Below are 20,214 nucleotides of genomic sequence, written 5' to 3'. Positions count from 1 at the left end.
CTTAATGATGGATATTGGCCAGGTGTGGTGGCTCATGCCTGTAATTCCAGCACTTTGAGAGGCCAAGGCGGACAGATCACTTGAGACCAGGAGTTCGAGACCAGACTGGCCAACATAGAGAAACTCTGTCTCTGCTAAAACAAACAAACAAAAAATTAGCCGGGCGTGTTGGCGTGTGCCTGTAATCCCAGCTACTTGGGAGGCTGAGGCAAGAGAACTGCTTGACCCTGAGAGGCGGAGGTTGCGATGAGCCAGGATCACGCCATTGCACTCTAGCCTGGGTGACAGAGCGAGACTGTCTCAAAAAAAAAAAAAAAAAAAAAACAAGTTGGATGTTGTCATAAACCTGGTCTTTCATAAATTAACCTGTAGTCATTAATAGCTTAGAAATGACGTAAAGCATCAGATGAAGTAAATACAGCATTTAAAGTTATTTGAGAAAGCCTGGAAAGAAAATCATAAATACATTACCTTTAGTGTCTTTCCAGCAGTCAGAAAACTACTTTCGCTTGAGTTTAGGCTTGTCATTTTTGTACGTTGTGATTCCTCCTCTCTCTGAATGGTTTATGAGAGGTCTGTGTTAATGAAAAGTTTAACTTCCTAATAAGCCATTTGGGTTCGTGTTGTGGTTTGCTCTGTTTTTCTCATTTTCTCTTAGCTGGATGCTAGTGATTCCAGTTCTAGCAGCAATCTTTCACTTGCTAAGGTTAGGCCGAGCAGTGATCTCAACAACAGTACTGGCCAGTCTCCTCACCACAAAGTGCAGAGAAGTGTTTCTTCAAGCCAGAAGCAAAGACGCTACAGTGACCATGGTAAGTTTTGGAGTATCCCAGTGCCTTCTCTTAGAGTCCAGGCAAGAGGTCTCCTAGCACTGGGAAGCATCCTCTTGCTCAGAGCCTGGCTTGATGTCCTTTCTTGGCATTTCTTTCTTTCTTTTTTCTTTTTTTGAGACAGAGTCTCACTCTGTTGCCCAGGCTGGAGTGGAGTGGCACAATTTTGGCTCATTGCAACCTTCACCTCCCAGATTCAAGCAGTTCTGCCTCAGCCTCCTGAGTAGCCGGGACTACAGGCATGTACGACCATGCCTAAGTTTTGTATTTTTAGTAGAGACAGGGTTTCACCACATTTGGCCAGGCTGGTCTTCGGCTCCTGGCCTCAAGTGATCCGCCTGCCTTAGCCTCCCGAAGTGCTAGGATTACAGGCATGAGCCACCATGCCTGGCCAGCATTTTTTCTTAGTGTTCCTGCAGGTGCTGCCATGATTACATATTACTTCAAGGCTCTGATCTTCTTTATGCATTCAGTAGATTTTTGCTGGATAAAGCTTAGTTGAGTGGAAACCTTACCATTTGCCCTTGTAGAACCTCTGCTTTAATCTGTAGCTTTTCTTTTTCTTTTGTTTTTTAATGGAGTTGGGGGTCTCGCTATGTTGCCCAAGCTGGTCTCAAACTCCCAAGTTCAAGCAATTCTCTCACCTCAGCCTCCTAAAGTGCTAGGATTACAGGTGTGAGCCACCATGCCCAGCGCTTAGTCTATAGTTCTATTCACTCTCTTCACCTCTGCATTGGATTTACTTTGTAGAGTAGCACTGTCCAGTAGAACTTTCTGAGATGATTACAGTTTTGTATATCTGTGCTATCCAGTCAAGAAGCTACTGGCCACTTGTGGCTATCAAGTACTTGAACTGAGGAAATGATTTTTACCCTTTTTATTTTTATTATTTATTTATTTATTTATTTATTTATTTTTCAGATGGAATCTGGCTCTGTCGCCCAAGCTGGAGTGCAGTGGCATGATCTTGGCTCACTGCAGCCTCCACCTCCCGGGTTCCAGCAATTCTCCTGCCTCAGCCTCCTGAGTAGCTGAGATTACAGGCATGCACAACCCCACCTGGCTAATTTTTGTATTTTTAATAGAGACAGGGTTTCACCATATTGGCTAGGCTGGTCTTGAACGTGTGAGCTCAAGCAATCCACTCACCTTGGCCTCCCAAAGTGCTGGGATTACAGGTGTGAGCCACCATGCCTGGCCTTATTTATTTGTTTATTTTTTGAGATGGAATTTCGCTCTTGTTACCCAGGCTGGAGTGCAACGGTATGATCTCGGCTCACTGCAACCTCAGCCTCCAAAGTAGCTGGGACTATAGGCACATGCCACCACACCTGGCCAATTTTGTATTTTTAGTAGAGATGGGATTTCACCATGTTGGCCAGGCTGGTCTAGAACTCCTGACCTCAGGTGATCCACCCACCTTGGCCTCCCAAAGTGCTGGGATTACATGTGTGAGTCTATGATTGGTCTGGCTGATTTTTACCCTTTTAAAATTTTCCTGGCCGGATGTGGTGGCTCACGCCTGTAATTCTAGCACCTTGGGAGGCCGAGGCGTGTGGATTGTTAGGTCAGGAGTTCGAGACTAGCCTGACCAACGTGGTGAAACCCCATCTCTACTAAAAATAAAAAAATTAGCTGAGCATGGTGGTGTGTGCCTGTAATTCCAGCTACTCAGGAGGCTGAGGCGGGAGAATCTCTTGAACACGGGAGGCAGAGGTTGCAGTGAGCCAAGATTGCGCCACTGCACTCCAGCCTAGTGACAGAGTGAGACTCCATCTCAAAAAAAAAAAAAAAAAAAAAAAAAAAAAAATTTTTTTTTTTTTTTTACTTAAGTGTAATATAGAGCCAGTTGTGGCCAGTAACTATCATAATAGACAGGACAGCCCTGGAGAATATATGGAACCTCAGTTTTGCCTTAATTGATTTAAATGTTTTACTGTGTCATTCTCGTCCATACTCTTGCTGTTAGTGTGGTGAAGCCACTCTCCCTTTTAAACTTCACCTAGAAGCCAGTCCTTCATGAGACATAAGACTTCCAATAGGTAGGCTTACCAGGCTCTACAGTTGCTCTGCCTTCAAGGCAGCCTGTGTGTCAGAGTCCTGAGGCTAACATGTGCTTACTCACCCATAACTATAAATGTTAACTTGCAGATATTTCCTTTAATTCTACTATTCCAGGATTCAGGAACTAAATCTATTTTTTATTTTTTATTTTTTTGAGACGGAGTTTCATTCTTGTCGCCCAGACTGGAGTGCAATAGCACAGTCTCGGCTCACTTCAACCTCCACCTCCTGGGTTCTAGCAATTCTGCCTCAGCCTCCCGAGTAGCTGGGACTACAGGCATGCACCACCATGCCCTGCTAATTTTTTTATTTTTAGTAGAGACAGGGTTTCACCACATTTGGCCAGGCTGGTCCCAAACTCCTGAACTCAGGTGATCCATCCGCCTCAGCCTCCCAAAGTGCTGGGATTACAGGCATGAGCCACCACACTCGGCCTCATTTTATTTCTCTTCTCTGGACATTTTCCATCTTAATACTTTCATCTAGAGATTTGACACTTAGGACTGCACAGAGCATTTTAGGTGTGGACGGCTTTGATTTTGTACTAAAAATGATTACACTTGGTTTGATTTCCATTTCTCTTCCTTCTGTTGCCTGCCTTTCTACATGGTTTAGACTGAAGCAACAGTGTACTAATATCACTAGTAAACCATCTACAGTGCCTGCTATTCTAGGGTGTAACTGAGAGCTCAGAACTCATTCTCACATTAGGATTTGTGCTCCTAGCATTTGTAGGTGACGTGTTGATCTGCCTTTTTTGTGTTCATGTTAGTCACTAACAAGGGGGATTTCTAGTGCTTATGGACCACATGGCAATTAAATGCCTGTATATTGCCCTGAAACCATCTGGTTTAAATTGTCCCTGAATCCTAGAAGAAACCTGACAATGGGATTTTCACATTTCTCTAAGGAATATGTTAGTAAGTTAGTTATTCCTTAAGCACATAGATTCCATCCGGATTATTAGTGCCTTTTTTCCCCCAGCACAATTTTAGAGATAAAACGAGCTTTAGACATGGTTTTGTACACTCACCAAACCTCTGTTTTATCCCTAAAGAAATAGACCGAGAGAGATTACCAAGTCTCCCAAGGTTACATAGTAAATGAGAAACACCTGGGGCAGAGCTCAGGCCTCCTGGTCCCAGCCCTGTGTTTTTCTTCACTGAAGCACCTCATTGGAGTAGCTTTTTCATAATCCTCATCTTTCTTGGAATTTCTGAAGGCAGGCAAGCCTGTATAGCCAGGCTAACTTTCACCTCATCCTCCTGCCTCGTCTCACCTCTCCCTTCCCTTTTTCCTGCCTGTGGATGCTGACCTCTGCATGGGTGCCTGCTTCTCTAAAGCCACAATGTAATCTGTAGCTGTCCTTCCTAATTTGAGACCCACGTGTGAATACCCCATATGTGGGTACACACTTTTTCTGCAAATGGTGATCTTCATCCGATTTTCAAGGGGTTCTTTAGCTTGTTTTTTTAAAAAATGAAAAAAAAAATCACTGTTTACTAATCAATGAGTGGTATTGGGGCAATTTGGTAGTTTTCAGAAAAAAAATTAATTTGAATCAATTTCTCACATCTTATACAAGGATGAATTCTAATTGGAGTTAAGATACAAATATAGGGCCGGGCGCAGTGGCTCATGCCTGTAATCCCAGCACTTTGGGAGGCCGAGGCAGGTGGATCACAAGGTCAGGAGATCGAGACCATCCTGGCTAACATGGTGAAACCCCGTCTCTACTAAAAAATAGAAAAAATTAGCCGGGCATGGTGGCAGGCACCTATAGTCCCAGCTACTTGGGAGGCTGAGGCAGGAGAATGGCGTGAACCCGGGAGGCGGAGCTTGCAGTGAGCCGAGATCAAGCCACTGCGCTCCAGCTTGGGCCGACAGAGCAAGACTCCGTCTCAAAAAAAAAAAAAAAAAAAAATGAAATTTCTGTGTGACACATCCATACCGTGGACTACTACTCACAATAAAAAGGAACAGGCCAGGCGCAGTGGCTCACGCCTGTAATCCCAGCACTTTGAGAGGCCGAGGCAGGCAGATCACAAGGTCAAGAGATCGAGACCATCTGGCCAACATGGTGAAACCCTGTCTCTACTAAAATTACAAAAAATTAGCCGGGCATGGTGGCAGGCACCTGTAGTCCCAGCTACTCGTGAGGCTGAGGCAGGAGAATCGCTTGAACCCGGGAGGTGGAGGTTGCAGTGAGCCAAGATTGAGCCACTGCACTCCACAGCCTGGCCACTGAGCGAGACTCTGTCTCAAAAAAAAAAGGAACAAACTATGATATGCACAACTCGGTTGGATCTCAAGGGAATTATACTGGGTGAAAGTACACAAAAGGTTACATTCCATGGATGCCCATTCGTATAACATTCTTGAAATGACAGAATTCAAGAGATGGTGGGCAGGTTAGTGGTTGCAGGGGTTTAGCAAAAGGGAGTTAGAGTAAGAGGGAAGTGGCTGTGGCTATGAAAGGGTAGTCCACAGGGTCTTTGAGATGGAAATGTTCTGAATCTTGACTGGTGGTGACCACATGAATCTGAACATGTAATAAAAGAGTATAGAATGAAACACACAGACATACAGATTAATGCAAGTAAAACTGGGGAAATCTGGACGGGGTCAGTGGATTAGATCAAGGTCTGTTTCTCTTCAGAATCGCAAATCTTAAAAGGTTTTATATTTTCTAAACACAAATAAAAGTTTGAAAGCAAATCAGTAGTAACCTGAAAGTTCACAACGTCAGTAGACGTCTCATGGTATTGGGAAGAAAGATAAGCATTGAGGCTAATATCACCCTATACTTGATTAAGTTTTTGTTTTATATGTTAAAATTACTAAACCAAAAGCTTAGTTGTTGTTCTCCCATAAATAAAATTAAGCCCTTATTTACTTTTAATTCAGTTCCAAATAGGTTTGCCATTTAGATTTTTGTCCAAGAACTAGCTCCTCCCCACTCCCAGTTTTTGTTTGTTTGTTTTTAAAATTTATTTATTGAGACAGGTTCTCACTCTGTCACCCAAGCCACATGCAGCCTCAAACTCTTGAGCTCAAGCCATCCTCCCACCTCAGTCTCCCAAAGTGTTGGAATTACAAGCGTGAGCTACCACACACCTCCCACCTTTAATATATCTAAAATATAAATTCTCTTCTGCCTTAGAAAAAACAGGCTGGGCGCGGTAGCTTACACCTGTAATTAACAGCACTTTGGGAGGCCAAGGTGGGCAGATCACGAGATCAGGAGATTGAGACCATCCTGGCTAACACTGTGAAACCCCATCTCTACTAAAAAAAAAAAATACAAAAAAGAAAAAATTAGCTGGCACGCGCCTGTAGTTTCAGCTACTCTGGAGGCTGAGGCTGGAGAATCCCTTGAACCTGGTAGGCAGTGGTTGCAGTGAGCTGCGATCGCGCCACTGCACTCCAGCCTGGGCGAGAGAGCTAGACTCTGTCTCAAAAAAAAAAAAAAAGAAAAAGAAAAAAAAAACAAGCATTTGACTCTGTCTTTTAAGATTACCACTGGATTATCATATCTGAGGCATATACTAGTTATCATGTTCATTTCCAAAATTCTTTGCCCTCTGAATCTCCTGTGCTGCTATTGGAGTCTCTATATGGTTTACTACAGGACATTAGTCTGTCATCCCCATGTCCCTAGGCACATGTCCCTGGACACACTCCTCCTGGAGTGGCAGGAATGACTAGTGACCTCCACCGACTTCCTCCCTGTCGCTTGCATGATTCCTCTGCTTCTACACCTTCCCCTGTCTACTCAAACTCCAGTTTATCTAGAAGATTATGAGTGCTTTTAAAAAGATCCAAGATAAAACTTCAAAAGAAGTGGCCCATAAAATCTATACTTTTCTATTCCAAAAGGTGATGGCATCTCTCCTACAAAAGAGGATGTAATTCACTCAGATGTACAAGATGAACTGGTTCATTCTGCTTTTTATGTATGCATCTAATTAGTTTGAATCTATGCAGTACCACCACCTTAAGATGTTTCCAAAGGACAACTCTAAACACTTACTATTAAAAAAAAAAAACCTTTTAAGTAGAAAGTTAGGGGTATTAAGTGAAATTTCAATATTGAATTCATTGCATAAGGCAAACATTAGATATAAGTGGGAAACATCTTAGAGGATTTTACTGTTTTACATTTTTTTAGGTGAATAGCAACCTTAGATCATCTTACAAAATACGGTTACTGTCACAAAATAAAACTTGAAACTATATTCAGTCATTTAAAAAGTGAACTCTTTATTTTAGCTGGACCAGCTATTCCTTCTGTTGTGGCGTATCCGAAAAGGAGTCAGACCAGCACTGCAGATAGTGACCTCAAAGAAGATGGAATTTCCTCCCGGAAATCAAGTGGCAGTGCTGCTGGAGGAAAGGGAATTGCTCCAGCCAGTCCCATGCTTGGGAATGCAAGTAATCCCAATAAGGCGGATATTCCTGAACGCAAGAAAAGCTCCACCGTCCCTAGTGTAAGTGTTGTTGAACTATAGGATGGTCTTAGGGCAGTAGGGTTGGAACCGGCCAGACATCAGGTGTTCATTTTACTCCTGTGGTCTCCCGTACCTGGAATGCCCTCTCTACTAGGCAGCCATGCCCAGTCTTAACTTATAGAAATCCTACCTGCTGCGTTGTAGGTATTTATTGTCGACACTCTCTTAGTTCATTCTTGCTGCTGTAACAAAATACCTGAGACTGGCTAATTTATAAAGAAAAGACATTTATTTATTACAATTCTGGAGGCTGAGAAGTCCAAGATGAAGGCACCAGCAAGTTCTGTGTCTGGCAAGGGCCCTGTTCTCTGCTTCCAAGATGATGCCTTGGCGCTGGCATCCTCCAGAGGAGACAAATGCTGTGTTCTCGTGTGGCTGAAGGGACAGAAGGGGTGAACTCACCCCTTCAAGCCCTTTTATAAGACACTAATCCGGCCAGGCGCGGTGGCTCACGCCTGTAATCCCAGCACTTTGGGAGGCCAAGGTGGGTGGATCACAAGGTCAGGAGTTCAAGACCAGCCTGGCCAAGATGGTAAAACCCCGTCTCTACTAAAAATACAAAAATTAGCCGGGCATGGTGGCAGGCACCTGTAATCCCAGCTGCTCAGGAGGCTGAGGCAGAGAATTGCTTGAACTTGGGAGGCAGAGGTTACAGTGAGCCAAGATCACACCACTGCACTCTAGCCTGGCAACAGAGCGAGACTCCTCAAAAAAAAAAAAAAAAAAAAAAAAGACTAATCCATTCATAAAGGTGGAGCCCTCATGGCCTAAACACCTAAAAGACTCACCTCCAAATACTGTTTTCTCCTATGAGAGATAAAGCTTCAACATAAATTTTGGAGGGGACACATTCAGAGCATAGCACACCCACCATAGACACTAGATGGTGATAGGTCCTTTATTTCAAGGGCTGGTTCCAGTTATTTCACAGACACCTGCTGAGCGTTAGGTTGTTGGGTGCTGAGACATGGGAGGACCTCACAATCTAACAGGCAGTGAATGAAGACAATGACAGTGCAGACAGAAACCTATGTGCACACACGGGGAGGTCTGACTGCCAGTGTCCCGAAGATGTGGTGTTCACACTGAGTCTTCCAAGGGCTCTAATGATGAAGAGTATTGGCTGAGTTCTTACCATGTGCCAAGGACCATGCTAAGTGCTTTTTCATGGATTAAGCTACATTTCAAGGTGAAAAAAAAGTTGGGTAATTGCCTAAAATTACACTGCCAACCTGAATCCAGCTCTTAATCCCTATCTGTAACAAAATCTCCCCAGTAAGTAGATAATATTTACTAAATTAAATTGAATCCATTCAGCTTCAGAAACTTTTTTCTGTGTATTGAAGTATGTTCTATCTAACCTAACATATTAAAGAATTTGCAGAGAAGTAAACAATCTTAAGATTATTCTATAAACACATTTTTCCCTTCAAAATTAACAGTGATGCAGCCCTGCCTCCAACTCCAGAAAAGCCCTGGACTGAGGAGGCTGTGGAGAAACCCAGTTCCTCTCTGAAAGCCCTTCATTGTTCCATTCTGGGGACTGGGTGCATAAAGGACCCCAAGGGGCTTTGCGTGTTTCATCCTCTGACCTTGGCCTCCAAATGCCATACAATAGGATTATTGTTTCCATACTCCTTCAGTTAAAATTCAGTCTCCAACATTTATTGACAGTTACCAGAGAAGATGAGGGCATTATTCCCTGCCTTCATGACTTCTTTTCCCCTTTGCTCTTGTCTGCACGCTGCCCTTCTGAAAGTGAATCATGAGTGTTTTCAGTCCACCCGTATTAAATTACTTACAAAGGAAAAAAGGTAGTTAGCAACATTATTATTTTCTCCCATCAGTCTTCGGGATTTCTCTGTAGATGGTCTGCTCAAGCTATAGTAAAAGTGACTGCTCTATCTTTGTTTAAAAATTATCTGATAAAATTCCATAGCTATGGCCAGGCACGGTGGCTCACACCTGTAATCCCTGCACTGTGGGAGGCCCAGGCGGGCAGATCACTTGAGGTCAGGAGTTCAAGAACAGCCTGGCCAACATGGTGAAATCTCATCTCTACTAAAAATACAAAAATTAGCTGGGTGTGGTGGTGTGCTCCTGTAATCCTAGCTACTCGGGAGGCTGAAGCAGGAAAACTGCTTTAACCGAGGAGACGGAGGTTGCAGTGAGCCGAGATTGTGTCATTGCACTCCAGTCCCACTCCTAACAGAGTGAGACTCTGTCTCAAAAAATAAAAATAAAAGTCCATAGCTATGACTTGTTCCTTGCTTTTTAGTTTTTTGTTTTAGAAGTTAAATTCATGTGAATCCACATGACAATGATTAACCATTTTAAAGTGGGCAATGCGGTGGCATTTGGTACACTCACAGTATTGTGCAACCAACACCTCTCTTTAGTTTCAGAACTTTTTCAGCTCCCCAGAAGGAGCATCTGTTTAGGCTGGGCACAGTGGCTCACCCCTATAATCCCAGCGCTTTGGGAGGCTGAGGTGGGAGGACCACTTGAGCCCAAGAGTCTTGAGATCAGCCTGGGCACCAGAGTGAGACCTCATCTCTACAAAAAAAATTAAAAAGAAAATAGCTGAGCATGATGATGTACACCTGTAGTACCAGCTACTTGAGAGGCTTAGGTGGGAAGATCATTTCAGCCCAGGAGGTTGAGGCTGCAGTGAGTCATGGTCACACCACCATAGTCCATCCTGGACAACAGAGCAAGACCCTGTCCTTAAAAAAAAAAAAAAAAAAAAAAAAAGGCGGCCGGGCACAGTAGCTCACGCCTGTAATCCCAGCACTTTGGGACGCCGAAGCGGGCGGATCACAAGGTCAGGCGTTCAAGACCAGCCTGGCCATCATGGTGAAACCCCACCTCTACTAAAAATACAAAAATTAGCCAGGCATGGTGGCGGGCGCTTGTAATCCCAGCTACTCGGGAGGCTGAGGCAGGAGAATCGATTGAACCCAGGAGGCAGAAGTTGTAGTTGCAGTGAGCCGAGATGGTGCCACTGCACTCCAGCCTGGGTGAAAGAGCAAGGCTCCATCTCAAAAAAAAAAAAAAAGAACACCTGTATCCCTTAAGTAATCACTTTCCATTCCTCCTCTCTCCTCTGCCGCCTTCCCTTCCCCCTCATGCCCTGGCAACCACCAGTCTGTGTTCTGTCTCTCTGGATTTGCCTATTCTGAATATTTTATATAAATGAAATCATTTCACATGTATCCTTTTGTGTCTGCGTCTTTCTTTGACTCAGCATAATGTTTTCATGGTTCATCCAAGTTGTAGCATGTATTATCTTTTTTTTTTTTTTTTTTTTTTTTTTGAGATGGAGTCTTGCTCTGTCGCCCAGGCTGGAGTGCAGTGGTGCAATCTCGGCTCACTGCAAGCTCCGCCTCCCGGGTTCACGCCATTCTCCTGCCTCAGCCTCTCCGAGTAGCTGGGACTACAGGCGGCCGCCACCACGCCCGGCTAATTTTTTGTATTTTTTTTTTTTTTAGTAGAGACGGGGTTTCACCGTGGTCTCGATCTCCTGACCTCGTGATCCGCCTGCCTCGGCCTCCCAAAGTGCTGGGATTACAAGCGTGAGCCACCGCGCCCGGCCGCATGTATTTTCTTTTCTTTTCTTTTTTTTTTTTTTTTTTTTTGAGATGGCATTTCGTTCCTGTTGCCTAGAGTGCAATGGCACAATCTTGGCTTACCACAAACTCCACCTCTTGGGTTCAAGCGATTCTCCTGCCTCAGCCTCCTGAGTAGCTGGGATTACAAGCATGCGCCACCATGCCTGGCTAATTTTGTATTTTTAGTAGAGATGGGGTTTCTCCATGTTGGTCAGGCTGGTCTCGAACTCCCGACCTCAGGTGATCCACCCTCCTCGGCCTCCCAAAGCGCTGGGATTACAGGCGTGAGCCACTGCTCCCGGCCTGTAGCATGTATTAGTACTTTGTTTCTTTTGGGGGTAATATTCCATTCTGTATATATACCACAATTTAACTGTTCATCTGTTGATGGACATTTATATTATTTCCATGTATTGGTTAAAATGAATAATGCTACTATAAACAATTGTGTACAAATTTCTATGTGGACTTATGTTTTAATTTCTTTCCTTCTTTCTTGGGGAGGAGATGGTCTCACTCTGTCACCTAGGCTAAAGTACAGTGGTGCAAACACGGCTCATTGCAACTTCGACCTCCCAGACCCAAGTGATCCTCCCACCTCAGCCTCCCAAATAGCTGATACCACAGGCATGCATCACCATGCCTGGCTTATTTTTTCTGCTTGTCTGTTGTGGTAGAGATGAGGTCTTCCTTTGTAGCCCAGCCAGGCTGGTCTCAAACTCCTAGGCTCAAGCAGACCTCCTGCTTCACCTCCCAAGGTGCTGGGATTGTAAGTGTTAGCCTCTGCACCTGGCTGTGTTTTCATTTTTCTTGGGTATGTATTTAGGAATAAAATTGTTGAGTAATATGGTAACTCCATGTTTAATTTTTTGAGAAAGTGCCAAACTGTTTTCCTCACAACTGTACCATTTTATCCAGCATAGTGAGAGTCCCTGTTTTCTTCACATTCTTCCTAACAATAATTATTTTATTATTTAAAGCTTTCCTAGCGGGTATGAAGTAGGACCTCATGGTTTTGATTTGCATTTCTTTAATGACCAGTGATATTGGGCATCTTTTCATGTGCTTCTTGGCCATATGTATAGCTTTTTTTTTTTTTTTTTTTTTTTTGAGACTGAATTTTGCTCTTGTTGCCCAGGCTGGAGTGCAGTGGTGCAATCTCAGCTCACTGCAACCTCCGCCTCCCAGGTTTAAGTGATTCTCCTACCTCAGCCTCTTGGCCTCCTTAGTAGCTGGGATTACAGGCATGCACCACCACAGCCAGCTAATTTTGTATTTTTAGCAGAGATGGGGTTTCTCCATGTTGGTCAGGCTGGTCTCAAACTCCTCACCTCAGGAGATCCGCCCACCTCTGCCTCCCAAAGTATTGGGATTACAGGTGTGAGCCACTGCGCCCAGCCATTGTATAGCTTTTTTAAAGAGATATCTATTGAAGGTGCCGATTTTAAAATTAGGTTGTCAGGCTGGGCACCTCAGGAGGCTGAGGCAGGAGAATTGCTTGAACCCAGGAGGGGGAGGTTGCAGTGAGCCGAGATCGCACTACTGCATTCCAGCATGGCGACAGAGCAAGACTCTGTCTCAAAAAAGAAAAAAAAAATTAGCCAAATGTGGTGGCACATGCCTGTATTCCCAGCTACTTGGGAGGCTGTGGTGGGAGGATTGCTTGATCCTGGGAGGCAGAGCCAAGATTGCTCCACTGCACTCCAGCCTGGGTGACAGAGTAAGACCTTGCCTCAAAAAATAAGTAAATAAAAGACTGGTATTCCTATTTATGTAGATAAGTTCATTTTTTCTCATTGTGCTGTATTTACCAAATAAATTTAAGACAAAAATGCCCTTTTTTATAGAGTAACACAGCATCTGGTGGAATGACACGACGAAATACTTATGTTTGCAGTGAGAGAACTACAGCTGATAGACACTCAGTGATTCAGAATGGCAAAGAAAACAGGTAGGAAATTCTACCTGTTTGTAAGAAAAGTTGTTTTTCCCAAGAGAAGTGGAAGCATGTTATTTACTGCTTTGTTTTTATAATCATTTTCAAATTAAAACTGTAAGTATTCTCTGAAGGTAAGTTAAATTTGTATACTAATTTTTAGCAAGATACTAGAATTCTAAATTCTTTTTGTTGTCCAGAGCATCATCATCCTGCCTGGCTGTGTATGATGATTAAAAGGATTGAGTTAAACCCAGGAGGTTTCCTAGAGGAAGTAGATAGTAAGCTGTGGTTATGTTGTAGAACAGTGAATAAGGAAATGGAGATTGTCTTGTGCTCATTAATAACTTGAACAAAAGCTGAAAGTGGGGGAAGGTAAGGACCTGAGGCAGAGAGTCATACCTTGGGAGAATGTACAGCACCAGGCAGCATTAAAGGTCAGCAGTTTACCAAAGGTTCCAGATGGCTGAGTCTAAATAGAAACACTGGAGAAGCCAAGAGAAGTGGAGAATCCAGCCTTCTGAATGCTTTTAATTTGGCTACATAGCAAGCATACATAGGATGAGCGTGATTTTAAAAACACAGTGATGTTACATGTCAATAAGGAGAGCATCCTGTCATGCACATGATTTTCTTGGGGTTTTGAAATAAAATAAGTAGAGTCAGTAAAATGGGATTAGATAGGTCTAGAGACTCTGAGGTGGGGTTAGTCTGGGTGGAGAGAAAAGAGAAGTTAGATTGGTAGAGAACAGTTAAATATGCTATATTCTGTTCAGAACAAATTTCCCAGGCTGGCATGGATTTTCCCTCTTTGTTTTTGGAAGAGCAGTAAGTGTACATCATTCTTTCAGCTTGAACATTGTTTGCATCAGAATTGTTCTGACGTTTACTTTCTGCAGTTACAGTGTAAGGTTCTGTTTCTTAATCCTAACCTATGTTTGATCTCATTAGTCAAACGAAATGTTTGATCACTACATTTTATGACAGCCTAATCAAAAATTCTCTCCTCCTTCTTCCTGAGTTCCAAACTGCTTATCACTTCCCTATTGCATAGGCCACTTAGGATGGAGTTGACATGAGGAGTAACATTTGTTCTGTAAGATTATGGTTATTATTCATTGAATTTTTAGCAATATTTACATTCTCTTGTTCTCTTTTCTGACTCGTGTGTGTGTGTGTGTTTCAACATTGTCTTTTTTCTTATGATTAAAAACTATTAAGAACTGGAGTGTAGCAGCTAGGGTAGATAGTTTACAGATAATGATTGGTATAGGTATATATATTTTTTTTTTTTTCTTTTTTTTTTTTTTTTTGAGACAGAATCTCGCTCTGTCGCCCAGGCTGGAGTGCAGTGGCGTGATCTCGGCTCACTGCAAGCTCTGCCTCCCGGGTTCACGCCATTCTCCTGCCTCAGCCTCCCGAGTAGCTGGGACTATGGGCGACCGCCACCACGCCCAGCTAATTTTTTGTATTTTTAGTAGAGACAGGGTTTCACCACGTTAGCCAGGATGGTCTCGATCTCCTGACCTTGTGATCCACCCGCCTCGGCCTCCAAAAGTGCTGGGATTACAGGCGTGAGCAACTGTACCCGGCCAGGTATTTCTTTAAATAGTAGTCTACTCTGGTAGATTTGTATTATAGTTCAATTCTTAACTCTCAAATTTCTTCTAGTTCAAAAGTGACTTAATAGAAAATATCAACAGAAGACTTAATTAGAATTTTCTGGTGTTATAGATTTTAGTCTACAGGACTACAGAAATGTTGTTTCATGGTCAGGCGCAGTGGCTCACACCTGTAATCCCAGCACTTTGGGAGGCCAAGGTGGGCGGATCACTTGAGGTCAGGAGTTTGAGACAAGCCTGGCCAACATGGTGAAACCCCGTCTCTACTAAAAATACGAAAATTAACCATGTGTGGTGGCGCATGCCTGTAGTCCCAGCTACCAGGGAGACTGAGGCAGGAGAATTACTTGAACCCGGGAGGCAGTTTGCAGTGAGCTGAGATCACGCCACTGCAGTCCAGCCTGGACGACAGAGCAAGACTCGTCCAAAAAAAAAAAAAGTTGTTTCATTACCTTTACTACTTCTAAATTCTGAAAATGCACTACCCAGCTCCTTCTGAACTTTAGGATATGTGACTGTTTGAGGTGCACAGTCAGTCTCCTCAAGGGTGTTAAGACTAAGATCTGCTCTCTGCTCCCATCCTGTGCTACACATATCATACACCAGGCACATGCATATATGCCTGTGTCTTCTGATTCTCTTTTCCTAAAATTTTTTGTTTCACTCTTTGGAAACAATATTTAAGACTTCTTTAATTTCTTTGGCATCATTTCCTTTCTGCATTCCCCCTGGAGACACCTGCCTTGTTGGGGCCAACTCTTTCGTATCCTGACCTGTCTCATTGTTTCTCTTAGCATCAGTCATTGAAATACTTTGCTTTTGAAGGTGTCATCTTTCTCTTCAGTCAAAGAGAGTCTCAGCGCCAAACCTTAAAAGACAGGGCCCATTGTTTTAATAATATTTGGATTTTCCTTTCCTATCTTATAAATGAATTAAAAGACTGGAAAATTGTTGGGTTTAACTTCTTTAGTTAAGGCACTAAATGTGACAACTTTCCCTTAAAATTGATGCTTGAGTCTTCAGTGAGATACAATTAGCTTTCCCTGCACAGATGACTTCTTCGGCAAATTGTTCCTTTTCCCTGTCTTCACCCACCCATGTATCTTATTTCTTCACTAATTTAAAATATGGGTGAGCTGTAGGATGCCTGGACCTCTGTTAACTTCTGAAACAAACACATTAAGTTCCAATTTTAGCCTTAAATATTTTCGACATTTAGCCTTAAATGTTTTCTTCTTTATATGAGTGTTCATACAGAATTTCAACATGAGAATAATGATGGCTGGTTTTTTAAAAACTGTGTAAAGGTTTAAACCAAAGACTCTAGATATCTTAAGCCCTTACTACCTTCAAAATCCTACCGTAAACAGGGTATTTTAAAGGCTTACTAAATGCAAGGCCTTTTCTCGTCATAGGCAATATAATTAATTTTAATAGCTTTTTTCTTTTGAAAATTAGTTTTATTAATTGGTTCTTACTAGGTCAGTCTTTATCAGCTTTCCTGTGGGAACAATAAAGTTAATGACGCAGGGAGCATAGGTTAGGGCCAGTTGTTACTTTGGCACAAACACCTGTGAGTGGTTTTCTGAGACTAGTTTTAAACTGGTCGTGCTGAAGGCCACCCCACTTTGTGCTGTAATTATTCTGCTTTCTGATGTTATTCTCGAAAAATGGCCAGATTCCAGGCCATTGGTGTAAACTAGGCATGAGAAGGTTTGATTACACCTTCAACTGTGTGATTCTATCATGATGGTATAGGTTTGCAGTGAGTCTTAAACCACATAGCACTGACACATAGTGAGTACTCAACAAATGTTAGCTTTCGTTGTTAATTATAGACTGTTCAGACAAGGTTATGAAGAATTTTCTTAGTTTGCACTGACTAAACCTAATCTCTCAAGTTAATAATGTAGCTGAACCACCTACATAGCAGAGACACTCTGCTCCTATGATTTCATATGCTTTAGATACCCGGATGACACCGTTTAGACTACTTCATTTAAAGACCCCAGAGAAGTGACGTGACGGTGTTACAGTAATGCAAACAGAATCTTTTCTATTTTTTTTTCTTTTTTTTCTTTTTTTTGCGATGGAGTCTCGTTCTTTTACCCAGGCTAGAGTGCAGTGGCACAATCTCGGGTCACTGCAACCTCTGTCTCCCAGGTTCATGCAATTCTTCTGCCTCAGCCTCCCAGTAGCTGGGATTACAGGCACACACCACCACATCTGGCTGATTTTTGTATTTTTAATAGAAATTGGGTTTCACTAGGCCAGGCTGGTCTCAAATTCCTGACTTCAAGTGATCCACCTGCCTTGGCCTCCCAAAGTGCTGTGATTACAGGCATGAGCCACTGCGCCAGGCCCAGAATCTTTCAAATAAATTTTAGATATTGGATATTACTGTAAAGTTTCAAAATTATGAAGTGGCTTTATTATTTTATCCACTTACCCTGCATCAAACCACATAGAGATTGAGCAGAGAATTGAGGACACTTAGCTTACGTATCTTTGGACTACATACAAAAGTTGCTTTTTTTAGGCCAGGCGCGGTGGCTCACACCTGTAATCCCAGCATTTGAGGAGGCTGAGGCAGGTGGATCATGAGGTCAGGAGATCGAGACCATCCTGACCAACATGGTGAAACCCTGTCTAAAAATTAGCTGGTCGTGGTGGCATGCGCCTGTAGTCCCAGCTGCTTGGGAAGCTGAGGCAGGAGAATCACTTGAACCCAGGAGGCAGAGGTTGCAGTGAGCTGAGATAGCGCCACTGCACTCCAGCCTGGCAGCAGAGCGAGACTCCGTCTCAAAAACAAAAAAAAAGGGCTGAGCACAGTGGCTCACGCCTGTAATCCCAGCACTTTGGGAAGTCGAGGTGGGCGGATCACCTGAGGTCAGGAGTTTGAGACCAGCCTGACCAACATGGAGAAACCCTATCTCTACTAAAAATACAAAAAAAAAAAAAAAAAAATTAGCCAGGCATGGTTGTGCATGCTATAATCCCAGCTACTTGGGAGGCTGAGGCAGGAGAATCGCTTCAACCCAGGAGGCAGAGGTTGCAGTGAGCCAAGATTGTACCATTGCACTCCAGCCTGGGCAACAAAAGCAAAACTCCATCTCAAAAAAAAAAAAAAAAAAAGACTGTGGTTTTTTTTTTGTTTTTTTTTGTTGTTGTTGTTGTTGTTTTTTTCCTAAATGGTTGGAGTCTTGCAGTGTGGCCCAGGCTGCAGTGCAGTGGCTAGTCACAGACATGATCATAGTGTACTGTAGCCTTGAACTCCTGGGCTCAAACGATCCTCCTGCATTGGCTTCTTAAGTAGCTGGGACTACAGGCGTGGACCACCACACCTGGCTAATTTTTTATTTTTTGTAGAGATGAAGTCTTCCCATGTTACCCAGGCTGGTCTCAAATTCCTGGCCTCAAGGGATCCTCCAATCTCAGCCTTTCAAAACACTAGGTTTACAGGCATGAGCCACCATGCCTGCCCTTGGACTATATTTTTAATTCTGCTTTTGCCCAATCACTGAGTATGCTTTAAATCAGCAGCCAATACATTTCTTATCAGGATGTTCTGATAGGGGCTAGAGGTCATACCAACAAATTCAAAGTGCCTATCCCTTAGTAACCTTAAGTGGATTAATGTTTTAGAAAAGATAGTCAAGGCCGGGCGCGGTGGCTCACGCTTGTAATCCCAGCACTTTGGGAGGCCGAGGCGGGTGGATCACGAGGTCAGGAGATCAAGACCACAGTGAAACCCCATCTCTACTAAAAATACAAAAAATTAGCCGGGTGTGGTGGCGGGCACCTGTAGTCCCAGCTACTCGGAGAGGCTGAGGCAGGAGAATGGTGTGAACCCAGGAGGCGGAGCTTGCAGTGAGCCAAGATCGCACCACTGCACTCCAGCCTGGGTGACAGAGCGAGACTCTGTCTAAAAAGAAAAAAAAAGAAAAGAAAAGATAGTCAAGACTGGGCACAGTGGCTCACAAGGCCTGTCATCCCAGCACTTTGGGAGACCTAGACAGGATGATCACTTGAGGCCAGAAGTTCAAGACCAGCCTGGGCAAAGTAGCTTGAGACCCCCGTCTCTATAAAAATATATTTTTTTTAATTTTAAAAGATAGTCATGAATACAAAACAGTTGGGAAGATTAATAGGAACTCAACTTCGTGCAACTTGAATTTTAAGAAAAACATTGCTATTTCTATCAGTTAAGGTTTAAATGTAGACCAGGCATGGTTGCTCACGCCACCATGTAATCCCAGCACTTTGGGAGGCCATGACAGGAGGATTGCTTGAACCCAGGAGTTCAAGACCAGCCTGGGCAACATGGTAAAATCCTATCTCTACCAAAAATACAAAAAAATTAGCTGGGTGCCAGGTGCAGTGCCTCACGCCTGTAATCCCAGCACTTTGGGCGGCCGAGGCAAGTGGATCACCTGGGGTTGGGAGTTCGAGACCAGCCTGGCCAACATGATGAAACCCCATCTCTACTAAAAATACAAAAATTAGTTAGGTGTGGTGGTGGGTGCCTGTAGTCCCAGCTATTTGGGAGGCTGAGGCGGGAGGATGGTTTGAGCCTGGGAGGTGGAGGTTGTAGTGAGCTGAGATCACACCATTGTATTCCAGCCTGGACAGTAGAGCCAGACCCTGTCTCAAAAAAATAAAAATAAAAAAATTAATGTAATACAGCTACTATGAACCCACAAAAACTTAAAAAAATTTTTTTAATTATAAAAAAATTTAATACTGCTACTGTTTTGCTTATGTAAATTGTGGGCTAGACTAGGAAATAAAACTATCATTTTTAACACTTTTCTAGGGGGAATATTATTCGAATTTCATAACAATTAACTTGATGACCTTTTAGAATATATATGTGGACCATTGTGATGTCGGGGCTGCCTGTTGTAAATAGGATTTTTGTGAGCTTGATTGTACAAAATTGAAATTTGCAAATATCTTACTGAGTTTACTGTTTCCTTCTGGGTGTTAGGCCTACTGTAGAAGTCAGAAAAATCGGAAATATTTTGTTGCTTGCTTTGTGAAACTCATGATGTGACATGAATTAAATTTCTAAAAAGTTTATTTAATTGCCTTTAAAATTAGTATGTCAAAAAGTTTGTTTGTTTATTTATTTATTTATTTATTTATTTATTTATTTATTTTAATTTGAAACAGTCTCTCTCTGTTGCCCAGACTGGAGTTTAGTGGCATGATCTCGGCTCACTGCAGCCACCACCCCCGGGTTTAAACGATTTTTATACCTCAGCCTCCTGAGTAGCTAGGATTACAGGGGCCCGCCACCACACCCAACTAATTTTTGTATTTTTAGTAGAGATGGGTTTTTGCCATGTTGGCCAGGCTGGTCTTGAACTCCTGGCCTCAAGCATTCCACCCACCTCAGCCTCCCAAAGTGTTGGGATTACAGGTGTGGGCCACCACGCCCAGCCTCAAGTTAATAATTTACAATCCCAGCACTTTGGGAGGCCAAGACGGGTGGATTGCCTTAAGCTCAGGAATTCCAGACCAGCCTGGGCCATGACGAAACACCGTCTTTACAAAAAAAAATTTTTTTTAATTTATAATGAGAAAATAAATTTACATTTCCTTCTTAGGTCTCTAGAGGATCCGTTTTTTTGCTGC

The 20,214-nt window shown here is 43.1% G+C and overlaps 1 protein-coding gene across 12 annotated transcripts in view; it reads left to right on the top strand.

Moving 5' to 3' along the window:
- MARK3 (microtubule affinity regulating kinase 3) overlaps window positions 1–20,214 on the top strand; it is a 119,400-nt gene that overhangs the window by 82,404 nt on the left and 16,782 nt on the right. For 9 of the 12 annotated variants that reach the window (XM_003276183.4, XM_003276186.4, XM_030803789.1 and 6 more), the window contains 3 exons: window positions 659–812; window positions 7,167–7,384; window positions 12,864–12,967. In XM_003276183.4, the coding sequence (XP_003276231.1) occupies window positions 659–812; window positions 7,167–7,384; window positions 12,864–12,967 (476 nt within the window). The remainder of the gene's footprint in view (window positions 1–658; window positions 813–7,166; window positions 7,385–12,863; window positions 12,968–20,214) is intronic. The other 3 variants (XM_003276185.4, XM_030803790.1, XM_030803787.1) reach the window with 1 other exon arrangement.

Source organism: Nomascus leucogenys, chromosome 22a, assembly GCF_006542625.1.
Source record: "Nomascus leucogenys isolate Asia chromosome 22a, Asia_NLE_v1, whole genome shotgun sequence".
Classification (NCBI taxonomy): Eukaryota; Metazoa; Chordata; class Mammalia; order Primates; family Hylobatidae; genus Nomascus; species Nomascus leucogenys.
This window is presented reverse-complemented; position numbering and strand designations above follow the sequence as displayed.